This window comes from Mixophyes fleayi, chromosome 1 (genome assembly GCF_038048845.1).
Source record: "Mixophyes fleayi isolate aMixFle1 chromosome 1, aMixFle1.hap1, whole genome shotgun sequence".
In the NCBI taxonomy this organism is placed as follows: Eukaryota; Metazoa; Chordata; class Amphibia; order Anura; family Limnodynastidae; genus Mixophyes; species Mixophyes fleayi.
Genome location: NC_134402.1, coordinates 459,838,800 through 459,861,953, shown reverse-complemented (window position 1 = coordinate 459,861,953; position 23,154 = coordinate 459,838,800). Strand labels below are relative to the sequence as shown.

General features: G+C 42.9%; 1 protein-coding gene across 1 annotated transcript; it reads right to left on the bottom strand.

The window, feature by feature from the left end:
* Positions 1-237: 237 nt before the first annotated feature.
* On the bottom strand, positions 238-16,250 carry LOC142102676 (C-type lectin domain family 7 member A-like). The gene is made up of 6 exons (XM_075187353.1): positions 15,710-16,250; positions 15,422-15,539; positions 6,811-6,897; positions 4,222-4,275; positions 2,903-2,956; positions 238-927 (listed from the first exon to the last, which is right to left on the bottom strand). Exons 2-6 carry the CDS (start codon positions 15,501-15,503, stop codon positions 638-640), a joined length of 567 nt encoding a protein of 188 aa, XP_075043454.1. The 5' UTR covers positions 15,504-15,539; positions 15,710-16,250; the 3' UTR covers positions 238-637.
* Between the last annotated feature and the right edge of the window lie 6,904 nt (positions 16,251-23,154).

Here is a 23,154-nt window from a genome sequence, read left to right as displayed (position 1 = left end):
CTCCGTTCCTAAATCAAACATTATTAGTCTGTGTAAGTCTTGCTCTAAATTTTAATGCTTTATATATTTGCCATAATTTGCATATCTGCCCCTAATCACGGCCACCTTAACTACATTATGGGCCGCCGGGCAATGCAGTGCACTGCGGCCCCTAAATATAAATATATATATATAAATAGTGTGTGTGTGTAAAAATAATATATTTGTATGTAAAAAAAAAAAGGGATTTTATATATACATATAAAATCACTTTTTTTTACATAATTTACAAATTTACATATTTAAATACATATATATAGGGGCCCCCTTAACTTACCTTAAGTCTGATCACCTTCTCTTCTTTTTTCCGCTCTGAGTCTCTCTGTTCTGCGCTCCTCCGTGCTGTGCTTGCAGTGAATGTTGGGCACGCCCAATCTTCAGTATGAGCACAGCACAGAAGAGGGGACCAGGGAGGGAGCCGGATCACCAGCTGACGTGACCACAAGGTGAGTATTTTCTTTTCTTTTCTTTTTTTTTGCAGGATTTTTTTTTCAGCGCTGCCTCGGACGGGCCCCTAATTAGTTGTAAATCTCGTCATTAGTCACCGCTCCCCAGATGTGGGAGGTAACACTGCACTCCCAGGAGTCTGGGAGAACGCCTACAAATTCGGGAGCCTCCCAGATATTTTGGGAAAGTAGAAAATGATTATATAATTCAGATACATTGCTATGTAGACAGTCACATAGGAGATCTCTGCCCCCAGTATCTGACTAGATCTCCCGGTGACCCTGATACTGACCAGTATTCCTCCCTCCTTCACCGTTGCCAGCCGGGAGCCGCTGTCTCTGCAGTTTCTCTCACTCTCATGGTAGGACTTTTTGATTTCAGAGAAGAAATAACATTTGTTATCAATAAGGATCCAGTGAGCCGGACACGTGGGACACAGACCTGTAAGATAATATGTAGGAGACTAAATCACTGCAGAAACATGTTCAGCTATAGTGTAAGACATATATATATATATATATATATATATATATATATATATATATATATATATATTTATAGACTGACAGCTTAAAATGTGTTGTTGACGGCAGGACTTTCCTATGGTCAATTCCCATAAGATAAATTGTCTTTCCTGAATTTGGCAGAGGATTTGCAGATCCTTTTGAAGAAAAAATGTTGAAAGTTTCTTTATTTGGATCTTGAATTTGGCAAATAAACTTTAGATAAAATGGGCTCAAGTCCCAGCAGATGGTCCATCTCCTGGAAAACGAGGCAGCTGGACCTGTTTTACTAGATACCAATTAGATTGTAAGCTCTTCAGGGAAATATGTTTTCCTTATTTAACTGTTGTATGAATATGTGTATATTATGCACTTCATCACTTGTCAGTAATGTATAATCCTGTACGTGGCTGTGTACTCTAAAATCTATATAAATAAATTATGCAGACATAGGGCCTAATTCATTAAGAGATATACATGTCGTTATGTGTTGTATTTTGCATAATGCCCAGATCTGGACCATATGTCAGAGAACGCAGCAACGTCCAATTAATCTTCGAGCACAAAGTGCCCTCAATACAACCTATGACTTAATGGGCAGAATGGGCATATGCCCGTAGTCAGTGTACAGTAAGGGTGTGCCAAGCACAAGCGCACAGCAGCGCTCGATACAAGTTTTGGACATCTCTCAGGTACGTGATTTTCAGTCGTATTACTGCACCAGCTACAGGTCAGGTGTAAGTGCAGAGTGATAGTGATGACTGGTGGCAGCGTATGTCTCTGTCTATACTTCTTACATCTACTACTCTGTATGCTTAAAGTGGTAGGACTGGGGGCAGGAAGAGTCGCTTAGCTCTGATTGGTCAGAGCGAGGAAAGCCCGCTCTGATTGGCTAGAATGAGAGGCTCTAAGTCTGTAAATCACTTTGTGGCTCCTGTAAGGAACATTTCTTTCATTGTTACTTGTTTACATTTTAACCCTTTGGTTTGCAACCCTGGAAGAAAGACAAGGATCCCCTGCATGTATGTGAGCAATAAAGGGGCTAAGGAGGGTGTGTGTCAGGAAGTGGTTATTAAAATAAAGATGTAAGTAATTTTATTTTTGTGTGTTTTTTACAGATGCACTACATGTCCCAGAAAATCCTGGATGCTTGTAGTTGTACAATATCAGTTTAGGGTTTGCAGAGTTTGCTGGGACCAGTAGTGTGGCAGTAAAATAATACATTCCTAACAAGTAACTCTGTATCACCCCCCCACCACCACTCCGGCGGTGGGAATAGTCTTAGATCTGTCAGCCCCATACTGAATGGGCCAGAGGTGGCTCACATTATGACAGGAGACCCTCTGTGTCACTGGCCCAGCCTGAGATAGTCTAGTGCTGGTGGCTGCTTAGTCATGGTGACTCCATGAAATTGCCCCTACCAGTCCAGGCTATGAGCACTGGGAGGGAGGGGGGGGGAACAATGCGGTTTTATTTATTACATAAAGAATATTGACGCACCAGTGATCATCACTAAGTCGATGGTGATGATTGTCATCTCTGTCTGACGCATGATGATAAAAGCCTATCATATACATACACATATTACATAGCATGCAGAGTCACATGTGTCGTATGATACACGCCACTGACCTTGCTCAGCAAAATGCTTTTTCATCTGTGTGCTGGATGCAAAGTGCTTCCAACTCTACAAGGGGCCACTGTCTGCATATTGTTCTTATTAATAGTATTACTGATGTCTATGGAGCTCTGACTCTTCCTCAGTTCTGTATAATAGAATTTATTTGTCATCCAGAAATACAGGGAGAAAATTACTGTCAGGAACTTGAAATCCAGAGAGAACATGGATCACTTCAGCACACAGCTCTTATCATGTACATGTTACACGGCTGCACACACACAACACACATTACCTGGAGATAAGGTGGTTTCTGATCCATGACTGATTGTATTCACCTCGGTTCTGTCTGGACATAGAGACAGGGTCAGTACAGAACCACATTCACACTAATATAGATCATTAACATAAGTATGATGGTTTCAGAGATGTATCATACAGACTCACAGTTGCTACTGTCCCGGATTGTCCGTGAGACTTCCGAATTTCTGGGAGTTCTTTCAGAATCCCGGGAGAGCAGGACAACCTCCCGCAACCTGTCCACTTTGTTAGTGAAGTGGGTGGGGCTTAGTGACGCTATTCACAGTCACATGACAATCTCAGAAGTGAGGGAGTGAGAACGAGGGAAACACGGTTCACTGTGCCTGATGGAGCTCAGGAAGCAATTATCTGGATACAGCGTGATATACTACACTACAAGGAGGGATCGTTTCATACCAGGACCCACCGAGCATCTACAAGGCCATCCACAATATACCACCTCAGACCATTGGAGGCAATATGAACGTACCTTGGTTAGTGTTCACACTTATTGACTTGATACTTTCACTATATATATATATATATATATATATATTATACGACAGATCTATACACGGAGGTTTATGACAGTCATTCTAGTTCAACCCCGAGGAGTGGAATATCCATCATCATATACTCAGGTGTGTTAATACCAACATAAACCACCATTACCAGTACAGTGTATATACTGCGGAGTCACATGTTCTATAACACACTTCTATTCATATTAGATTGATCCACTTGAACAAGCATCTGGTAGAATATCATTAGAAGACTTCCAATAGATGTTTTATACTAAATGATATCTCCCTATTATATATTTATATTTTAATATTTTAATTTCATTAAAGCCATCCAATATTTCATGCACATTACTTGTATAATTATTCTTCTATGTACATTTAAGGTGCTGTGTTCTGGGAATACTGATTTAATGCTACGAAGTAGAGCAGAACCATAGGGGGTTACTCTTGTCCCAAGAAGCACAGACCTATAATATACTATTGATAATGATGATGTTCAGCAGAGGGGCGTGGCCTAATGACGTAATATCACATGGCCCCGATCTTCCTCCACTTTTATCTCTCCACTTCATTCTAATTTCCCAAACACCCTCCTTGTTCTCCCCTATCTTGCTGCCCCTCCCACAATCATATCGCCTGAACATATTCTGTATGTAGGACTCTTACTTCTTATCACTGTGGTCTATGTGGTGATGACTCTTCTTCTATTTAACAACCATAAACACTTTTAAAAAGTTGCTCCCAGGAGTTTTCAATATTTTATATATAACATAACTGATACACACATTACTTGGGGAACTGGATGTTTTTGGTCCATTACTAGGTGTATTCAGGTCTCCTCTGCCTGGACATTGAAACAGGGTAAGTACAGAAACTTCTACTCATATTATTATTAAGTTTATTATTTTTGTTAACGTTACAGTAGTAAACAATAAACAGGCAACAACGATCCATAACACGTGACATAATACATGAAAAATAGGATAATACAAAGACCAGACATCTACTGATATAACAAACAATACTCTTGATAACTTGGATTGGAGTTGGAAACTGTTGGAGATGTATAAGGAGAGGGTTGGTTAAGAGCTTTATTGGTGATAGTGAGGAATTTAAATTTAATTCTGTAGTCAATGGAGAGTCAATAGAGCGATATTCAGAGAAGGACAGCAGTGAGAGGGCAGTGGGAGAGAAATATAAGGTGGCAACAGCATTGAGGACTTAAGAGGGGCAAGGCAGAAGTTAAGTGGGCCAGAAAAAGAAGATTACAGTAATCAAGGCAACAGATTACAAGGGAGTGAATATGTTTTGGTGGTTTCCATGGTGAGAACGGGCCAGATCATGGATATCTCTTAAAGGTGGAAGCGACATTGACTGATAGCAAACTGGAGAGCAGAAAGCGAGCAGGGAAGTGTGATGTAAGAAAATGGAATTAAAGGTAAGCGGGGGTAGAAGAAATGGAAGATAATGAAAGTTTTGAAGTAGGACTGTTTAAAGGGATGAGGAAGGCGATGGGGTGGGAAGATGCTAAAAGAGAGGAGATGATGTTCAGAGAGAGGGAAAGGTGAGCTGTTTAAGTTGAAGACAGTGCAGAGGTGGGAAAAGACCAGATCAAGGGAGTGGCCTCTGCTGTGGGAGTGAGAGGAGGACACTGAGAGATACCAAGCGAGGAGATGAAGGAGAGAGGTTTAGAGGCAGCAGGGTCAGAGGAATTATATATATAGGGATGTTAAAGTCCAGTAATATAAGGGAGGGAAGGTGGAGAGAAAGTGAAGGAGACAGATGGTGCAGGTACCATGGAATTGAGAGATGGCCGTAGTTGGCATACTAGGCTGGATGGAAGAGGCGAATGAAATGTACCTTGAAGGAGAAAGAAGAATTCTAATACTCTCACCTTACTGATCCCTAAGGCTGTTTGTGGGAGAAGGACAAGCTCCCAAAAGAGAGCAACAGGAAGGTTGAAGGGGCTAGAAATAAAGATATCATCAATGGAGTCTAGTTTGTTTGATACTGACCTGGCATTCCATAGAGCACATGATAGATGGAGAGAGGTTTGCAAGTATGGAGATGTTTTTGAATAAGGTGGTAATGGGGAGAGATGGGGAAGGGCATAGGAAACAGAACTAGGAGGAGACCTCGCATCGGGCAGGAGAAGGGAGGGAAAGAATCTGTGGGAGGGCATATAGATGTGGGTCTGGTCTAGTGGAGCACATATGGCAGGCGAGGGAATGAGCAAGGAGGAAGAAACAATATTGGAGGGTTTGAACAGACAGGGGATAAGTGAGAGCAGAGGTTAGTAGAGAGAAGGGGAGTGAAGGAGGACTGCCAGGGGACGAGTTGAAGTGGGGATTGGAGGACAGAGGGTCTAGGGTGGTGCCCATGTGGACCTAGCCATAAGCTGCTCCTCCTATTGTATCCAAACCTCATTTACAAAACTCCAAAGGGTTTGGGTTCAGAGCATAATCTTATTTAGAACTGTAGTGTGCCTTGGTTTTCACAAGTGCACCTAGATTTCTGCAAAGTGCAGAAGATTACTGTGCATCATGTTGGCTCTTGCGGAGAAGTAATCATTTGTGACCAATGGAAGGAGTTGGACAGAGGAAGTGCGTTCCTCAGTAAGTACGGAATAGGTGCACTGAAGTGCGTGACGTTGTGGGTAATTGCAGAAACCAGCTGAAGGTGTGGAAAGAGCACATTTTAAGGGTGTTCTTTGCTGTATGACCATCTCCACTCTTAAAACCAGTAGAGTTTTGTAACAGTCTGATTTGGTGGAGATCAGATTACATCATGTGATTATAATGGGAATCATTTTGCACCTCCCAGATGTACTGTGGCAGAAGAGATTCTTACACACAAAGTGCCCATGTAGGACTGTGCTGACGTTTCCTCACTCTCATGATTTATGAAGCTAAACTGATAAGTATGGTCAGACCATCTAGGTGCTCGAGTGCTAAACAAAAGTACTCTGTGCATAGGAGTCCGTCGTAAATGGGATTGTCTGCAACACAAAGTAATGTGGTGTCAGCAAGAATTTATTTTAAATTTAAATTAGTATATTGTAGTCATTGTGCTCCAACTTACATAGAACCTATTGGGAACAATGTAAGACTCTGCATTCTGTATAACAGATCCAAATATATTGCTGAGGCTTATTTAATAAAGTGTAATATTGTTGCTGCTTGTTTTCCATCAGTTTTCTTATTATTTTGTACTATTTAATCACACCAATTTGCATTTTCCCACATATGATTTGCTTCTGTTGAAATTAAATAAATTTTTTTCACTGAATTTATTATTAAAAGAATAATCATTTAAATCACAATTTAGAACATTTCTTAGCCCCTCTGCGCCCATACATAATGAAGTGCTGAGTACTCACATGTAGCTCTTAGGTAGACAGTGGATATGAGCAGAGTCAGACAGGCTGCGATAAGGGTGGGGAACAGTAACAGATATGACCTCCTACCTGGAATAATATAAGGTCCAGTTATTGTCATGTACAACAGAGGAAGTGATTCTTCTCTAGAACACACAAAGTTCATAAAAACAGAAACATGGACACTTAAAACAAAGAAAACGTTAGAATATAGAAAAAAGAATGACTCTTTACAACGTCTATATAATCATCTGTGGGTCTGTCTGATATCCAGACTGCATCAGCCTCATTATATACATGCATTTGGATATTTTGCAGAGTCATTGTGTGCTACTAACAGGCGACAGAGATACAATCACCTTCATGTCTCAAGTGCATTCTTAAATGTACTAAAATCCTTACAACTTTCACTTTCTGATGGATGTTTCAACATCTGCCTTTCCTCACTATGGGCCTGATTCATCAAGGTACGCAAACGCATACGCATCTGCTAAACGGGACTTGAGCTACGTAAAACACCACATACGCAACGCAAACAGAGCAGACACGGCACTCAAAGTCAACTCAATCTCAAACTCCAAAGCAAATATAACGGTTTGCGTCACTCAAAGTATGAAACACAGATAAGTATGCATTTGCATACCTTAATGAATCAGGCCCTATGACTTTAAATCATCCGTGGGTTAAATGTCCTATTTGTTTTGCTGAACCACAGATATACAGACCCTGCACAGGACTTTTCTCCCACCTAGTTGTAGTATTCTATACTACAGTCTCTTTTCCTCTGCACCTGGTCAACCTCTACTTATCATCTAAAACCCAGCATTACCCAAGCTGACCTTTTATCCCTGAAATCACATGGCCTTCACTCCTGATTCCTGGGAATGTCAAAACACCTTTGTGTGTCCTAGTACTTAATATCTTGTCTTATGGTGACAACTCCTTCCCCGTTATCTCCATCTATTTGCATTTGATGTAATTTATCTTTCTATCAGCTGCTGCCTCTTCCAAATGGACAAATTCCTTAACAAAAAAATTTCAAGAGCTGGTAAATCTGAAGCATTCTGAAGACTGGATACAATATCATTCCAGCAATTCTGATTGTTCCACCTCCAAAACTATTCACTGCAAACGCAAATCTGCCAGAACACGCACTGACGCAAAAATGAAACCTACCAATATCGCGGCTGTACTAGGCCCACTTCTGGATGAAAAACTTGTGGGAATCAGGGAATCCTTGGATACCATCCTGCCTCAAATTATCCAGCACTCTCAACGTATTACTGACACAGAGAATATCAAATGAAGAAGATGAGCTCCACTCAGAAAAAGACACAATTTCCACTCAATCCAAAACTATTCAATCTCTTCATGACAAGGCTGATGACCTGGAGAACAGGAGCAGACCTAACAATCTGCTAATTCTGGGCATTCCTGAATCGGTTAAGGGATCTGAGCTACTCACCCTTCTTATCACCTGGCTTTAAAAATAACTAGCCATGGGCATGGCCAGAGCTCCTTTAGTCATTGAACAGGTGCACAGACTTGGTCTTGACCGCCTAAAGGATTCAAATCGCCCACGTCCTGTTATCATTAGAATCATGAACTATGCAGACAAAGCTAAACTGTTGGATCACTACAGAAAATCTTCCAATCTCAACTATAATGGAGATCGTTTACTCATATTCCAAGACTTCTCTGCTCATGTTGCTGGCAAACGTTGGGAATTCAACACTGTCTGTAAATGTCTCTTTCATAACAAGATCAAATTCTCTCTGCTCTAATCTGCTAACAGAAAGTTTTGGCTCTTCTCAAGAGAGTGCACCCCCTTATTGTATTCCTCCAAGAGACTCACTGGGATGACCCAGAACGAGGGACATTGCAGGACTGCTGGATAGGGGACTGTATATCGGCTCCATATGTCAACAAAGAGAGGAACAGCCATATTTTTAATAAATCACTCCTCTATATGATACACCGATGCTGCTCAGATCCTGAAGGCAGATATGTTATAGTAGATGTCTCCATTGTTAAGGCTCACGACCACTAAAATGAGCTTTTAGAATGGATAGTGTTGAGGTCTTCACCTTTAGTAACCGCCTTTCCTGTAGAGCTTTATGCGCTCACAGGTACTTGGATGCACCCAGATCTTAAGCTCAGTGTAGTAATAGCTCATCTATGATGGCCATGGTGCAGATGGAAATGGAGGTGCTGGCCCAGACTGGAGCGGGTGGTCAGTGTCAGGCCGGGGTCAGGAGTCTGTAGCAGACAGGCATATTGGTATCCAAGCAGAGGTCAGGGTCACAAGTGAAACAGCGGAGTCCAGTATTCAAGCAAAAGGTCAGGGCAACAGGCAAACAGGCAAGGTCCAAGCTACAGGCAAGGGTCACAACAGAAGTTCAGCCAAAGTCAGGAGACAAACAGCAGGTCAGCAAACAGCACAGATGGTGAATGCTATAACCGGCAGTGAGGAGGCTAAGCCCTCCTTGCCTTAAATACAGAAAACAACCAATCAGATCCTTGCTCACAAAAGTGCTCTCAGGAAAATCCTAATGAATTAATTAGCTTAATAAACCCGCAGGCTAGCTCCCATATGCGCACGCACCCTTTGCAGGGATGCTGCAATGCTTTAGAAGTGTCCCGTCAGTTGCCATTGTGACGGTCGGGACGGTGGAAGCAGGAAGTGACGTCCGGGCTGTTACAATGACAGCTGGGACGCACTGAAGGAGGCGAGCCGCGGATCGTGACTTCCATTGACACTACGGGATACACCTTGTTAAACTTATACACACCCAACCATGCTAACCCTTCTTTTTTTGCAGTCATCTTACAGAAGATCGTTGATTGGGGGCAGAAATTTTGTACCTCATGCCATGTTAACGCGCACAATGTTGTCTCCCTCCTTACCACTAACCTTGACCTGGTTGACCCATGGCATTTTCTGAACCCCTTACAACGGAATTACTCTTTTTACTCCCACCCTCATAGAATACATTCCCACATTGATTTCTTTCTAATCTTCCAAGTTCTGATTTCTAAAGTTGAAAATGCCTCAATCAAAGATATCATTATTACTGACCATACCCCGTCACCTTGACATTAAAACTCAACACACCTAGACATTTCACTCGCAACTGGTGATTTCCAGGCTATCTCAGTAAATCCGAGCAATTCCTACAACACCTTAAATTTTACCTGGCTCAATTTTGTAGATGACAATCTGGAACATGTAGATAACACTACTCTCTTTTGGGATGCTTCCAAAGGTGTCATTTGGGGTCATATAAACGACATGACACAGACATGAACAAAACTGCATATCATTTTCAACAAAATAAATTCCAGAGGTGGGGAAACAAATCAGGCAAACCACTAGCAAATTTGATCAAAGGTCCCAGACTTAAGACTTGGGTCCCACTCTTAAAGAACTCCACCAACATTCAGATTTCTGACCCTACTGCTATAAGTGACACATTCAGACAAAACTATCAAACAATGTATACTGCTGACAATGATAACAAAGATGAAGGCATTCGCTTTTTACAAGAATTAGGCCTACTTAAACTTTTGCCAGAGGAACAACTAACTGTGGAAGAGTCAATCACAAAGCAAGAAGTCAGCTCCACTATTAAACAGCTGCCTAATGGCAAATCTCCAGGCCCTGATGGTTTTGGGGCAGAATACTACAAGAATCTGAGGGAGGAGCTTGTCCCTACATTGACAGCTCTATATAATTATATTGTCTCCTCTGGGGAAACTCGCCACAATTTTAATGAAGCACAAATTAATGTTTTGTCAACTGAGGTGGAGGTCAGAGGCGGAGCGGAGTGGTTGGGTTGGTATGTACCTTGAGACAAGGTGAGAAATGTACGGAGGAGAGGTGTCAGTAAGGGCTTTGCAAGTGAGAGTAAGGAGCTTGAACTGAATTCTGAAATGGATGGGGAGCCAATGAAGGGATTTACACAGAAGAGTAGCAGAGGAGGAGTGACGGGAGAGGAAGATGAGTCAAGCAGCAGCATTCTGAATGGATTGAAGGTCATACAAGTGAGAGACAGGAAGGTCAGTGAGAAAGAGGTTGCAATGGTCGAAGCAAGAAATGGTGAGTAAATGGACCAGGATTTTGGTTGCTTCCTGAGAGAGGAAGGGGCAGATTTTTGCAATGTTACAGAGGAGGAAGTGGCAGGATTTGGTGAGGGACTGGATATGAGGAGCAATGCAAAGGGCAGAGTTGAGGGTGACTCCAAGGCAGTGGGCTTGGGGGACAGGAAGAGGGAGATATTGGGAGGTATGACAACACTGGCTGGAGGAAAGATGATGAGGTTGAATTTGGAGATGTTGAGTTTGAGGAAGCGCTGTGACATCCAGGTAGTAACTCCCGAGAGACAGCTAGATACTTGAGTTAGGAAGGCGGAAGAGAGTTCAGGGTTAGAAAGATAGATTTGTAGAGAGTGAAGCGCAGAGGACCAAGGACTGAGACTTGGGTGACTCCAATAGAAAGAGGTAGAGTGGGGGAGGAAGAGCAGGAAGCAGAGATGCTAAAAAGTTGCCAGATAGACAGAAGGCAAACCAGGAGAGAGCTGTAATGCAAAGACCTAGGGATTGTAGGGTGGCAAGAAGAAGAGAATGATCGCCAATGTCAAAAGCAGCAGAGAGGTCGAGGAGTATGAGAAGGGAGAAGTGATGTTTGGACTTATCTGACAGTAAGTCATTTGTTACTTTAGCAAGGGCAGTTTCAGTTGAGTAAAGGGGACGGAATCCAGACTGGAGAGGTTCAAGAAGAGAGTGGGAGGAGAGAAGGCGAGTCAGACGATTTAAGACAAGTCGTTTGAGTATTTTAGAAGCAAAGGGTAAAGGCGATAGTTGGAGAAAGAGCATGGGTCAAAGGAGAGTTTTCTGAGAATAGGGGAGATGAGAGCATACTTGAAGGCCGAGGGGAAGATACCAGTGGAGAGAGACAGGTTAAAAAGGTAAGTGTAAGTGTCACAGTTCTGATCAAAAATATTGGATCCCTGGGTCTGTCTAATTCAGCACAGCTCTACCCAGAGGTACGGAATCTATCGGGGCAGGTTGCCTTCAACAAGAACTCCCGCAAGGAGGTATGGGCTTCGCAGCCACTACCACGCAGGTTGCGGCCCCCAGAGAGAGCGTTAGACGAGACCTGTATGGAGAGTAATAGGAATGGTAACTCTGCAGAGAGATGATGCAGAGCAGCGAACTGGACTTGAAGAGAAGCTAGCTGTGGATGAGTGGTACAGAACAGCAAACAAAGAATCTCTGGCACAGCGAGCTGAACATTAGGAGGAGATAGTTGTGGGTGAGTGGAACTGAATAGCAACCAAAGAATCACTAGAACAGCAAGCTGAACACGTTGAAGTGATATCTGAAGATGAGTAGCATTGTATAGCAATTTGAAAAATCACTGGAGGGGCAAGCTGAACAGGATGAAGTGATATCTGAAGATGAGTAGCACTGAACAGCAACTTGAGGAAACACTGGAGCAGCAGGAGCAAATGGAGCCACGTCTTTCCACAGTAAGATTTAATGAACAGTCACCTGACTGCAGGGTCAGGTGCCTTAAATATCCTGCAGGTGACTGCAGCAACAAAGATAGGAGGGAGAGGGCATAAGACGACATTCGGAGCCAAGATAGCCGCAGCAATCGGAGGGACGTGGCGCTCAGTGCCAGGGAACCCCTCTGCCCAGATCAGGTTAGTCTGCTGGGACCTGACTGCGGCCCTTGCATGTGATAGTACCCCCTCTTTACAGGTGGAACCTCCATAGTTGAGCAGGAGCATGGATATCTGAAGCGTTGACCCATGAACGTTCTTCGCGAACAAAGCCTTTCCAATCTACCAGGTATTTGATGCCAGTTCGGGGTTAAATAGAATCAAGGACTTAAGTGATAGAGAGGGAGATGGTCACCGCCATCAGAGAGATGCGACGCTCAGCGCCAGGGAGCCCCTCTGCCGGGAGCAGGTAAGTCTGCCAGGACCTGACTGCAGTCCCGGTGTGTGATAGTGAGATAGGTGACAACATGCATTGGGAGAGAGGGAGCGGAGGAACTTGGACAGGACAGGGTCAAGAGGACAGATTGTAGAAAAAGAGGAGGAGAGAAGAGTGAGGATCACGGACACAGCTACACGACTGTAGGAGTTAAGGGTGGCAGAGTGAGTGATAGAGAGGACGGGTGGGGGGAGACAAGACTGAGAAGAGCAGACATCATTGTGGATAGAGTCAATCTTGTCTTTGAAGTAGGTGGCGAAGTTAAGAGCGATGATGGACGATAGGGGATGAGGTGGGGATATCACAGTAGAAATTTAATGAGGGCGAAGAGGCGTCAGGGCTTATTGGACAGAGAGGCGATGAGCGATGCAAAATAGGTTTGTTTAGCAAGAGAGAGCAGAATAGTAGGAGGAAAGAATGAATTTAAAGTGGATGTAGACAGCGAAGGAAGGAGCTGGATTTCCTCCATTGGCGTTCAGAGGAGCGAGAGCACTTTTGGAAGATAAGTAAGAGGGGAGTGCCACAGTTGGGGTTGTGATTGACGGAGACGGAGTGGGGTGGCTGGGGCTGCATTGTCAAGGGCAACAGAGAGTGAGGAGTTGTAAAGATTGATAGCGGCATTGGGGCAAGATAGTGAAGAAATGGGAGCAAGGAGGGGTTCGAGGGAGATTGCAAAGATAATGGGGTCAATGCCGTTGATGGGACGCTGCGTGCGAGCAACTTTGGGTGGGAGAAGGGGTTAGGAGGTAATAATATGGTAAAGGAATGGAGATTGTGGTCAAAGGGGGAAGACAGAATTGAAGAAGATGGAGATGTCACAGAGATGGGAGAACACTAGGTCCAAGGAGTGACCACCACGGTGGGTAGCGGAAGTAGTCAATTGGGAGAGGTCATAGGAAGAAGCGAGAGTTAGGAGTTTAGAGGCAGTCGTAGTAATAGGAGAATCAGTAGGGATATTTAAATCACTGATAATAATTATGGGAAGATCACAAGAGAGTAAATGGGAAAGGCAAGCAGCGAAGTTATCCAGAAATTGGAAGGAAGGGCCAGGGGGTTGATGGAGAATGTGGAGAGGGGAGAAGAGATGAATAGAGTGAACTTCAGAGAAAGAGAAGGAGAGAGAGGGTTCAGGGGGGAGAACATTGAAGGTTGTTGCCAGGAGACAGTAGGACACCTGCAACAACTCCTTGGTGGTCCCCGGGACAGGGAGTGTGTGAGAAATAGAGAACCCAGTGCAAGAGTGCCGCGGGGGAAGCTGTATCAGAGGGGAAGATCCATGTTTCTGTAAGGACCAGGAGGCCAAAGGAGTGGGAGAGGAAGAGGTCAGGAATGGAAGTGAGCTTACTGCAGGCTTATTTTGCATTCCAGAGTACACAGGACAGGGGAAGGTGAGTAAGAGGAAGGATGGGAATAAGGTTAGCAGGATTGGATGTCCTAGGGGGACAAGGGGAAATATGGTGCAGGGGGCAGCTAATAGAGGGGATTGACTGGACATATAGTATGGAGTAATGATGCGGGGAGTGGGTGGAAATGTTGAATAAAGATTAATAAGATACAGGTGATGTAATAGCTGAGTTCATGATGAGTCATGAAATAGAAGTCTGAAACAGCTGAAGCAGGGGGGGGGGGGGCTGAGCAAGTAGTACAGCAGACTGATTAAACAAAGGGGATGTTGCAGGGAAAATAAACTGATAGATAAATCAAACTTCTATGAACTGAGAAGTCCAAAACAGCCTTCTTGTGATGTGATGCTTCCAGCCAGGGAGAGATGGAAACATCAGAGGTAGATTATGGAGTTTCAGGTGAATGCTGACTGTTGTCCTTATGTAGCTGTGGTAATGGGTAGAATGTTCTTCTCCTGTTTAACTCCAGTATAACTGAATTATGCTATTTAGATCTTAATACACTTGTAGCTAACACACCTAGAACTCTAAACACATTCTGCCATTTCATCTTCAATGTCTTCTTGTCACTTCATACTCAATCTTCCAAAATCTAAGCAATTAACATTTAGACCAGACAAAAGAAGCTGCTACCTAACATCTATTTCTGAACTGTAGCTCACCTGTGCATAGGGGTGAGAACAGGGCTTGAACAGAGAAGCTGTTTAGTTGCCTTACTCCAAATCTTTTGCTTTGGCTGTCTGGTCAGGACAGTGTGTTACATAACTGTGCATGAGCACTGTGCACCTATATGGTACTTGTCTAGCAATTGTCCTAACCTCAATGTAATTGTTGTATTCAAGTGATGTTCAATAAAAGCTGTGTCCATTTATCTATCCAGAAATTATGCGTTGTGTCTTTATTTTGCACAGTACGGCTCTAAGTTGTGGGTGATCTTTTGGGAGTAAGGGGATAAAGCCCATCTATCTTGTGTGTGGGGTTTTATTAGGGGGTACTGTGCCGAGTAGGGGAAAGAACAGGGACTTGGAGACCACTTACAAAAATGATTTGTTTCATGGTTGCTCTGTTCTCTCTGTCTGTACTTATGAAGCTGCCTTATCCTGTCCTATGATTCCTTTTCAGAGTGTTACATTAATGAATATAGAGGAGTCAGTGAATAAAGAATCATTCTACACAGTTAATAATGAAATGTATATATTACTTCTCACCTGCTTGAGCTACGCAGCTGGGATTGTCTGGTTTCTCAGCTTTCCTGGTGATACTCATTTCGGCATAGGCATTGTCAGCCATGGTTTATCCTTCTCTGTACTCTTCTGAGATCTGACTCTGACGGAAGTGAGACAGTAATATAGGAACTGGTTCTCAGGTAATAGAGCTACATTTATACATCTGTTCCGTGTTTATCTCACAATGACGGCAGTGTAGGTTCTCAACAAGCCACAAATCTTCTAAGTCACGTACCATTGCTGGTGTTAACAGGATTGGACCTTTCCTACTTCATTTTCTTTCTTTGTGAAGTGCCGAAAGAGCTTCTTCTCAAGCTCAGAAAGCACTAGGGAAACATCATTGTGGAGATCCATAGAATCTCTGGAAAAAAAGGTTGTTAACAGCAGCATCGTTCCCAATCCCCATGCTATTGGCTGATGTTAAACTTTAATGGGCCTAAGTCATTAAGGAGAGCAAAAAAAAAAAAAAAAGTAAGTTTGCTCCTGGACAAACCATGTTACAATGCAAGGGGTGCAAATTAGTTTGGCTGTTTTTTTATGCAGCACACAGATACTTGATAGCTTTATTTTTACACTAACATGTAAAGTTGGTCTAGGATATGCCCTACACCAAATATAAATCTGTATCCACATTTTATATTTACCTCTCCCTCCAATGCAACATGGTTTTGCCCAGGTACAAAGTTGTGTTATTGCTGTGCTGAAAGCTATCCTATTTGCAGGGGGAGAGGTCCGTCCTAATGAAAATTCAAGGTAGACATGAATTGCACATGAGCATAAAATCCTTGCCCATTGGCTTAGTCAATACTAGTTGATTGGTTGGCTCAGTTCAGTCTACTCCTCTCCCAGATTGGCCGCTCTCCTCACATTACTCACCAGGATTGGTGCAGCAGTTCAAGTTTTTGGAATTCATGGCAGGGGCTGGAAACTGCTTTGCAAAGAACACATGTTACTGTATTTAATGGAGTGAACCTCCCAGTTAATATATGCATTAAATGAACTATAACACACAGTCTACAGTCTAGGTAAGATTTTTTTTGAGCATCTGCATATGTTTTAATTAACTTTGTCCTCAACAAAATTGCCACCTTCCCTGATCTTACATCATTTACATCATTTTTGGCTCTAGTGTATTAGTTTTACAGTTTCAGATCTTGTGCTCTAGTGTTCTTCTGACCTGTGCTCCTCTGCAGGTTCCTGAATTGCTGAGTGAGTAGCTATAATCCTAATTGTAACTAATATTTAAATTGGGTGTGAGAGAAGATTAATATTAATATTTGTAGAGTAGTTTTAACTTTGTAAGTTCTGATTTTTATATATAAGGTGTTAATATTAATGTGAAATAGTGCAGGGATTTTACATATTGAGCCTCATTTAGTGTTAGGAGCAGATTTTCTCCTGTACAAACCATGTTGCACTGAATGCAGGAAAAATACTGTCTGCTTTTACATGTAGCATAAAGATACCTGACAGCTTTATTTTTATATTGTCAATTAGAATTGAGCTAGGACACGCCCCTCTCAACTTTCAATCTGCTCCCCCTGCAGTGCAATATGGTTTTGACAATGTGCAAATTTTCACCTTACTCTGAATAATACTCCTTGTGCCTCATTCATTTTTAATTTACCGTTTTAGTTAATTTCTGTACATTTTACATTTCTGTTTCTAGCTGTTATATCTGACTACTAATCTCTGTTCTACATGTCGGTCTGAATTATATTGTTATATTGTACAATTGGACAATTGCACAGTACCACTTCTCTTTATGTCATATTCAGCAGCTGTTAAGTGCAGACAAGAGCACTTGCCTTGTTCTGTATATTCTGGATGTAGTTTTTATGTACAGTTGTAGCTCTATCGGTAGATCCATGCTCACTGTCCTGGGAATCTTATACTGTAAATCTGGCTCTAGTTCTACCACTCAGAATTGTGGAATCACCTCTTGTTTCATGCTCTAACTCTCCCCAGCTCTTCCCTGCTTTCACACTACAACAGTGGGCTGTGGCCGTCATACAGCTCTCACCAGGGCTGCCAAGAGGAATTCAGGGCCCCGGTACAACAAATTCATGGGGTCCCCCTTATAGTTGAGTAAGCAAAAAAAAAAAATTTCATGGGTAAGGTCACACAATTGGGGGCGTGGCAATGCACCGTTGGGGCGTGGCTAGCACAATAAAAACACTAGGTCCTGAATTCCGCGGAGCGTGACATTTGTCTAAGCACTCCTGACTTTCAGGACATCTAGCACCCTTCTGTAGTATAGGAAGAATGCAGTGTGTACAGAAAGAGTTCAGTCTTGGCCTGTGCCCACTGGGCTCACCAAACATTGGTATTGTCCCTACTAGAATCACAACATTTCACACATTATGCTGCTCTGTCCTACCTGTTCTTCTCACTTTTACCACATGTGGCTGCTGGTTTCTTTAGTTGTGGCTTGTCTGGATCCTGGAATGTTGGAGGACCTATTTGGGAAAAAAATGGCTACATTTAGAAAATTACAGCCAGGCCCACCGTTAAATCAATAACATCCATGATTAATAATTAGGCCTTCCTCCAGCCCCAACATTAAAATAGCATTCCCATTACCCCGCAAACAAAATAGCAGCCATTAATTAGCCACCATCTACCTCACACACACTACATTGCCAAAAGCTGCGTGCCATCACACACACATTACTGTGCCTCTTTCTTTAACCCCTCTGCCATGCTGCTTGTCCCTCGTTTTTTAACCCCTCTGTGCCATGCTGCTTGTCCCTCTTTTCCTGAACCCCTGTGCCATGCTGCTATTGTCCCTCCTTTCTTTAACCCCCTGTGCCATGCTGCTTGTCTTGTCCCTCTTTTCTTTAACCCCTCTGTGCCATGCTGCTTGTCCCTCTTTTTTTTAACCCCTCTGTGTCATGCTGCTTGTCCCTCTTTTTTTAACCCCTCTGTGCCATGCTGCTTGTCCCTCTTTTTTAAACCCCTCTGTGTCATGCTGCTATTTCCCTCCTTTCTTTAACCCCTCTGTGTCATGCTGCTATTGTCCCTCCTTTCTTTAACCCCTCTGTGTCATGCTGCCTCCGCCCTCCCCGTTTTTTAAACCCCCCCCCGTTTTCCTCCCTTCACTTACCTTTACTTCTCTCTTCCTTCTTGTCTTCTCTGCTGCTCTGTGCTCCATTGCTCCAGACTGACTGAATGCTGGGCGTGACATGATGATGTCACACCCGGCATTCAGTCAGTCTGGAGCAATGGAGCACAGAGCAGCAGAGAGGAGGGATGCCGGGGCCGCAATCACGTGAGTATGGTTTTGTTTTTTTTTAACTACCCTGCTCCCCCCACCAACGACCGAGCCCCCGCCGCCGAAAAAAAAAAAAAAGAAAAAAAGAAATAGTTAAAAAAAAAAAAAAAATCGCCGGCGCGAGGGGCCGGGTCGGGCCCCCTGACATGGCCGGGTAATTAGTACCCGCTCCCCCCCCTCTCAGCGGCCCTGGCTCTCACACAGGGTGGGGTTGGAGGGCAGTCACGTGACATACATATTTGTCTTGCGGTCAGGGAGGGCTGGCAAAATTTAGGCTGGGGGCAATACTCGACTCAGCAGGCTATTAGGAACATTTTAAAGGCAAAGAAATGCAGGTTTCACACTATTGGACCGGCCCTGGGGGCAGATGCCCCCACACGCCCTGCAGTAGCCTCTTCTGTATGAGTGCACACGTCAGAGTAGTGGTCATTAATCTCAATTACCAGTTGTTATTAGATAACATCTCACACTTTCAGAATAAGCAACACTTTATAACTTAACCAAACTTGTTATTTACAGTAAAACAATTTGACTACATAACTGTATATGTTGACACCTTAATCAAGCAAGATTATTTTTTTTGTATTGTTCCAAAATCCAGCAATTGTAAATGCTCCCTGTAGAAGTCCTGCATTTGGTCATGTGTATGGTGTGTACTTCATCTGTGTGTGTATTATTACTATCTCTCAGTGATGTGTAACTGCCCCTTAAGAGGCATATTTATTATCCACCACATTTAAACCACGATTAATTTCAATCCTCATCGCAAAGATAAGGATTGAAATATTATGAATATTTATTAAAATTCTTCAATAAGGGGCGTGGCTTGGAAGCCGAGCGGGACAGTCGCACCTAAACGGAGCTCCGCAAAAAAAAATTGCAAGTGCACTTTAATAACAGACTGTGGTTGCCCCAACCACGCGAGAAACCCCAAATCTTATGTGGAGAAGAGCGCTCACCTAACCAACGCTCAAGCGCTCCAACGGCTGAGACGAGGCGCCGGGGATTGCCCTGGAGAGCTGAGGGGAAGCGCAACTGAGGCGACAGGCGGCGGAGGGGAGACCTCAGAGGAGAGAACCTGATCCCTCATGTGAGGTGTTTAGACGCTGAGATCCTCGCCTGGAAGCCTTTCTCTTGGCTTGTGAGCCGTGTGGTGTTGGTGGAGTGAAACCAGAAATGGCAAAACGCCATTGCTGCCTTCTCTTCCGGTGATTTAGACCCGTGGTGCCTGTTGGGAGCAATTCTGGGACATCGTGAAGAAAAAAAAAAAGAGAGGTGTGCAGTGGAGGTAAGGAAAAACCTGCCTTTTTCATTCCACCTGAATAGCCATAATACATTATTTACACTGCATAAACCCCAAACCTGATTGCATGACAAACGAAGACAGTGAACATCAACTTTGCTAACTGTCAGCAATTTTGGGGATGATACACCAACGCTGACTCAGTATAGATGATGCACATCGTGGATGACAACACTCCAATTCTAACCCAATAAATACACAGTCATACCTCTCTATACGAAAGCTCTATAAAACAGTTACTCACTGTCTGTAACAGTCTACAATCAACGATCTCTGCCATCTTGTGGTCATCTATAGTACTGCTTCAAAGATCATCTTTTATTCCACAACAAATTTGACTCAGTACAAGTTACGTCACTACCACTGAATAAACTATATATAACAGAATGGTTCTTTATGCCTCTCACCATCTTTTCATGGCTGATAACAACTAAAAGCTTCGAAACTCGTCCTGCCTAAATGACTGATTAAATATCTAATAACAGGAATTTCCGGTGGGCGGTACACCTAGCTGACCGCGTTTTAACAAATTTCTTCATTCTCTCCCCGGAGTTCGGCCACACAAGCGGGCCTATGGAACACAGATAACCATTGCAGCATTCCTGAAATTAGATACGTATAATTATATGTGTTGGGTTGCTTACTGCTAAATATTGTTTATTAGACCTGAAATATTGATGTGAACATCTAAATCAATAGTCCATATAAATATCCTTATATTGTGGTATAGTTTTGACACTACAGGATCAAAAAGCAATTTTGAGGTTTTGATTCTTTAATACTTCTTTTATTTTAATTTTCTTTCATCCACTAATATGTGATTAGCTTAATGTAGGAAGAGAGAGTTTACAGCATGACCTTAGTCACGTGTTATTGAATTCCTGATATAATAACCTCTGACGGACTCTTAGATTAATGCCTTATAATTGTACTTGGTCTGCTTAAAAATGGAAAAATATTGTAACAAAAACTCGTCCAAGCGTGGAAACAGTAAGCTAGATCAGAGTAAGACGGGCAGAAACAAGCCTGGAGCGAGCAAAGATGTTTCTTCTCCTTCCTCGCCCCTCTCAATGGGGGACGTGGAGGAGGGGAACCAAACTCCTCTTACTCAATGCATAAATACTGCAAGTACAGATACGGCTCAGACTATTCTGGATATCCTCCTTCCTGTTATAGACAAAAAATTTGGAGCTATTCAGGATACCTTCGATGCAGCTGTTGCCAAAATAGCAGAAAACACGGCTAGAATTGACACGCTGGAACAACGTACCAGCGATGTGGAGGATAATGTTCTAGCCTTGCAAAACGGATCTGAGCAAGATTCGCGCAGATGGTCACAAATGCAAGAAAAAATTGATGATCTGGAAAACCGTAGTCGAAGAAATAACCTTAGGTTTATAGGTATTCCAGAATCGGTGAAAGGGCCTGACTTATCCTCTTACCTTAGCCAAGATCTAATTGTTGCTCTCAATTTACATGACGAAATAGATAATTTACAAATAGAGCGAGCCCACCGTCTGGGCTCAACTAGATAGGGTAACTCTGCTAGATCTCGACCTGTTTTGGCTCGGTTCTTAGACTTCAAAGATAAGGAGAAAATATTGATAGCGTTTAGGAGGAAGAAACAATTGGAGATTGAGGGTAATAGAATACTGATATTTCAAGACTATTCAGCTAAGTTGTCACAGAAGAGAAAAGAATTTACGCCAGTTTGTAAATTCTTAGCCAGTAATAATAAAAGTTTCGCTCTTCTACACCCAGCTAAGCTCAGAGTGGTGGAGAATGGTCGTACATTAATCTTTGAAAATCCGGAGATGGCAAAGAGCCATTTTCAGGTACCTACTCCACACTCAAGATCACCAGCTGGAGCTCGCTCTCCTTCTAAAGCACCGACTTGAATCGTATAGCATTCTAGTTCTGGATAACATGTCGTTGGAAGGTTGATAAAACACATAGTGACTATGTGATACCTGTTTATGTTGATAATGTGAACTCTCTCTATATGTATACACATGTATGTACGTATGTATTTAGTTATGTTACAATTGTTCATTGTTGAAGGTTCTGTGATCTCTGGTGACACTCCCAGGGATCACACGCAAAATTTGGTTAGGAAAATGTTAAGAAAAAGTTTGAGGTATAGAAGATGTAATGCATTATATGTTTTGTTTTCATATTTCACAAAATGGTTAAATATCCAATGTCTCATTTTGCAAATGTGGGGTGGTGAGTCCCATGGTCTGGGTCAAGTTTACAATTTGATGGTTTTTGGGGAGTTTGTTTACAACCTCTCCCTACACACCTTTGGTTTGACTAATTGCCCTATTGTGGGTATTGGTTAGGAATGCAGCCTACACAATTGGATTCCCAGGGGCCTAATACTCTACAGACCCTTAATTTGTCATCTTGGAATGTGGGTGGGCTTAATTCTCCTATTAAACGTAAAAAAGTCCTTACCCACCTCAAAAGAGCTCATATAGATATAGCGTTTCTACAAGAAACACATTGGAGAAAGGATGATGGTTTTATCCTGCGGGGAGGCTGGGTTGGAGATTGTATTTCGGCCTCATATAAAACAAAAACCAGAGGCGTAGCCATAATAATAGCTAGACACCTCCAATACACAATTCTAGATACAGTCATAGACCCTGAGGGCCGATATATATTAATTTCTTTACAAATTAATGATGAAAAATATACCTTCTTGAATATTTATGCCCCCAATGGATCGCAACGTGATTTCTACCAGTCTCTAATTCAGCTAGTTCTACAACGTGACACCCCTAACCTTGTGATAGCAGGTGATTTCAATTCCGTGATTGACCCAAAATATGATAGGTCAAATGCATCTTCCACAGCTAGCCCAAGGGGCTCGGAGTGTTTTTTTGGCCTGATGTCCAGGTGTGGCATGTTTGATCCGTGGCGCCTCTTGAACCCAACAGACAGATCCTATTCGTTCTATTCTAGTGTACATGGATCTTTTTCAAGAATAGACTACTTGTTAGTCACGGATACCCTAATGCCGTGGGTTCGTAGGGCAGACATTGCTGACATAATTATCTCGGATCATGCAATGATCTCTCTTACGATCCAAAATCCAAGCTCGAGACAGAGGCCTAGACATTGGAGATTTCCTAC

Coding starts and splice junctions, on each gene's coding strand:
- LOC142102676 (XM_075187353.1), bottom strand. CDS start 15,503: ATGGCTGACAATGCCTATGCCGAAATGAGTATCACCAGGAAAGCTGAG. Junction 4,276..6,810: donor TGTCTACCTAAGAGCTACAT/GTGAGTACTCAG, acceptor TTCAATGTCCAG/GCAGAGGAGACCTGAATACA. Junction 2,957..4,221: donor AAAAACATCCAGTTCCCCAA/GTAATGTGTGTA, acceptor CTCTATGTCCAG/ACAGAACCGAGGTGAATACA.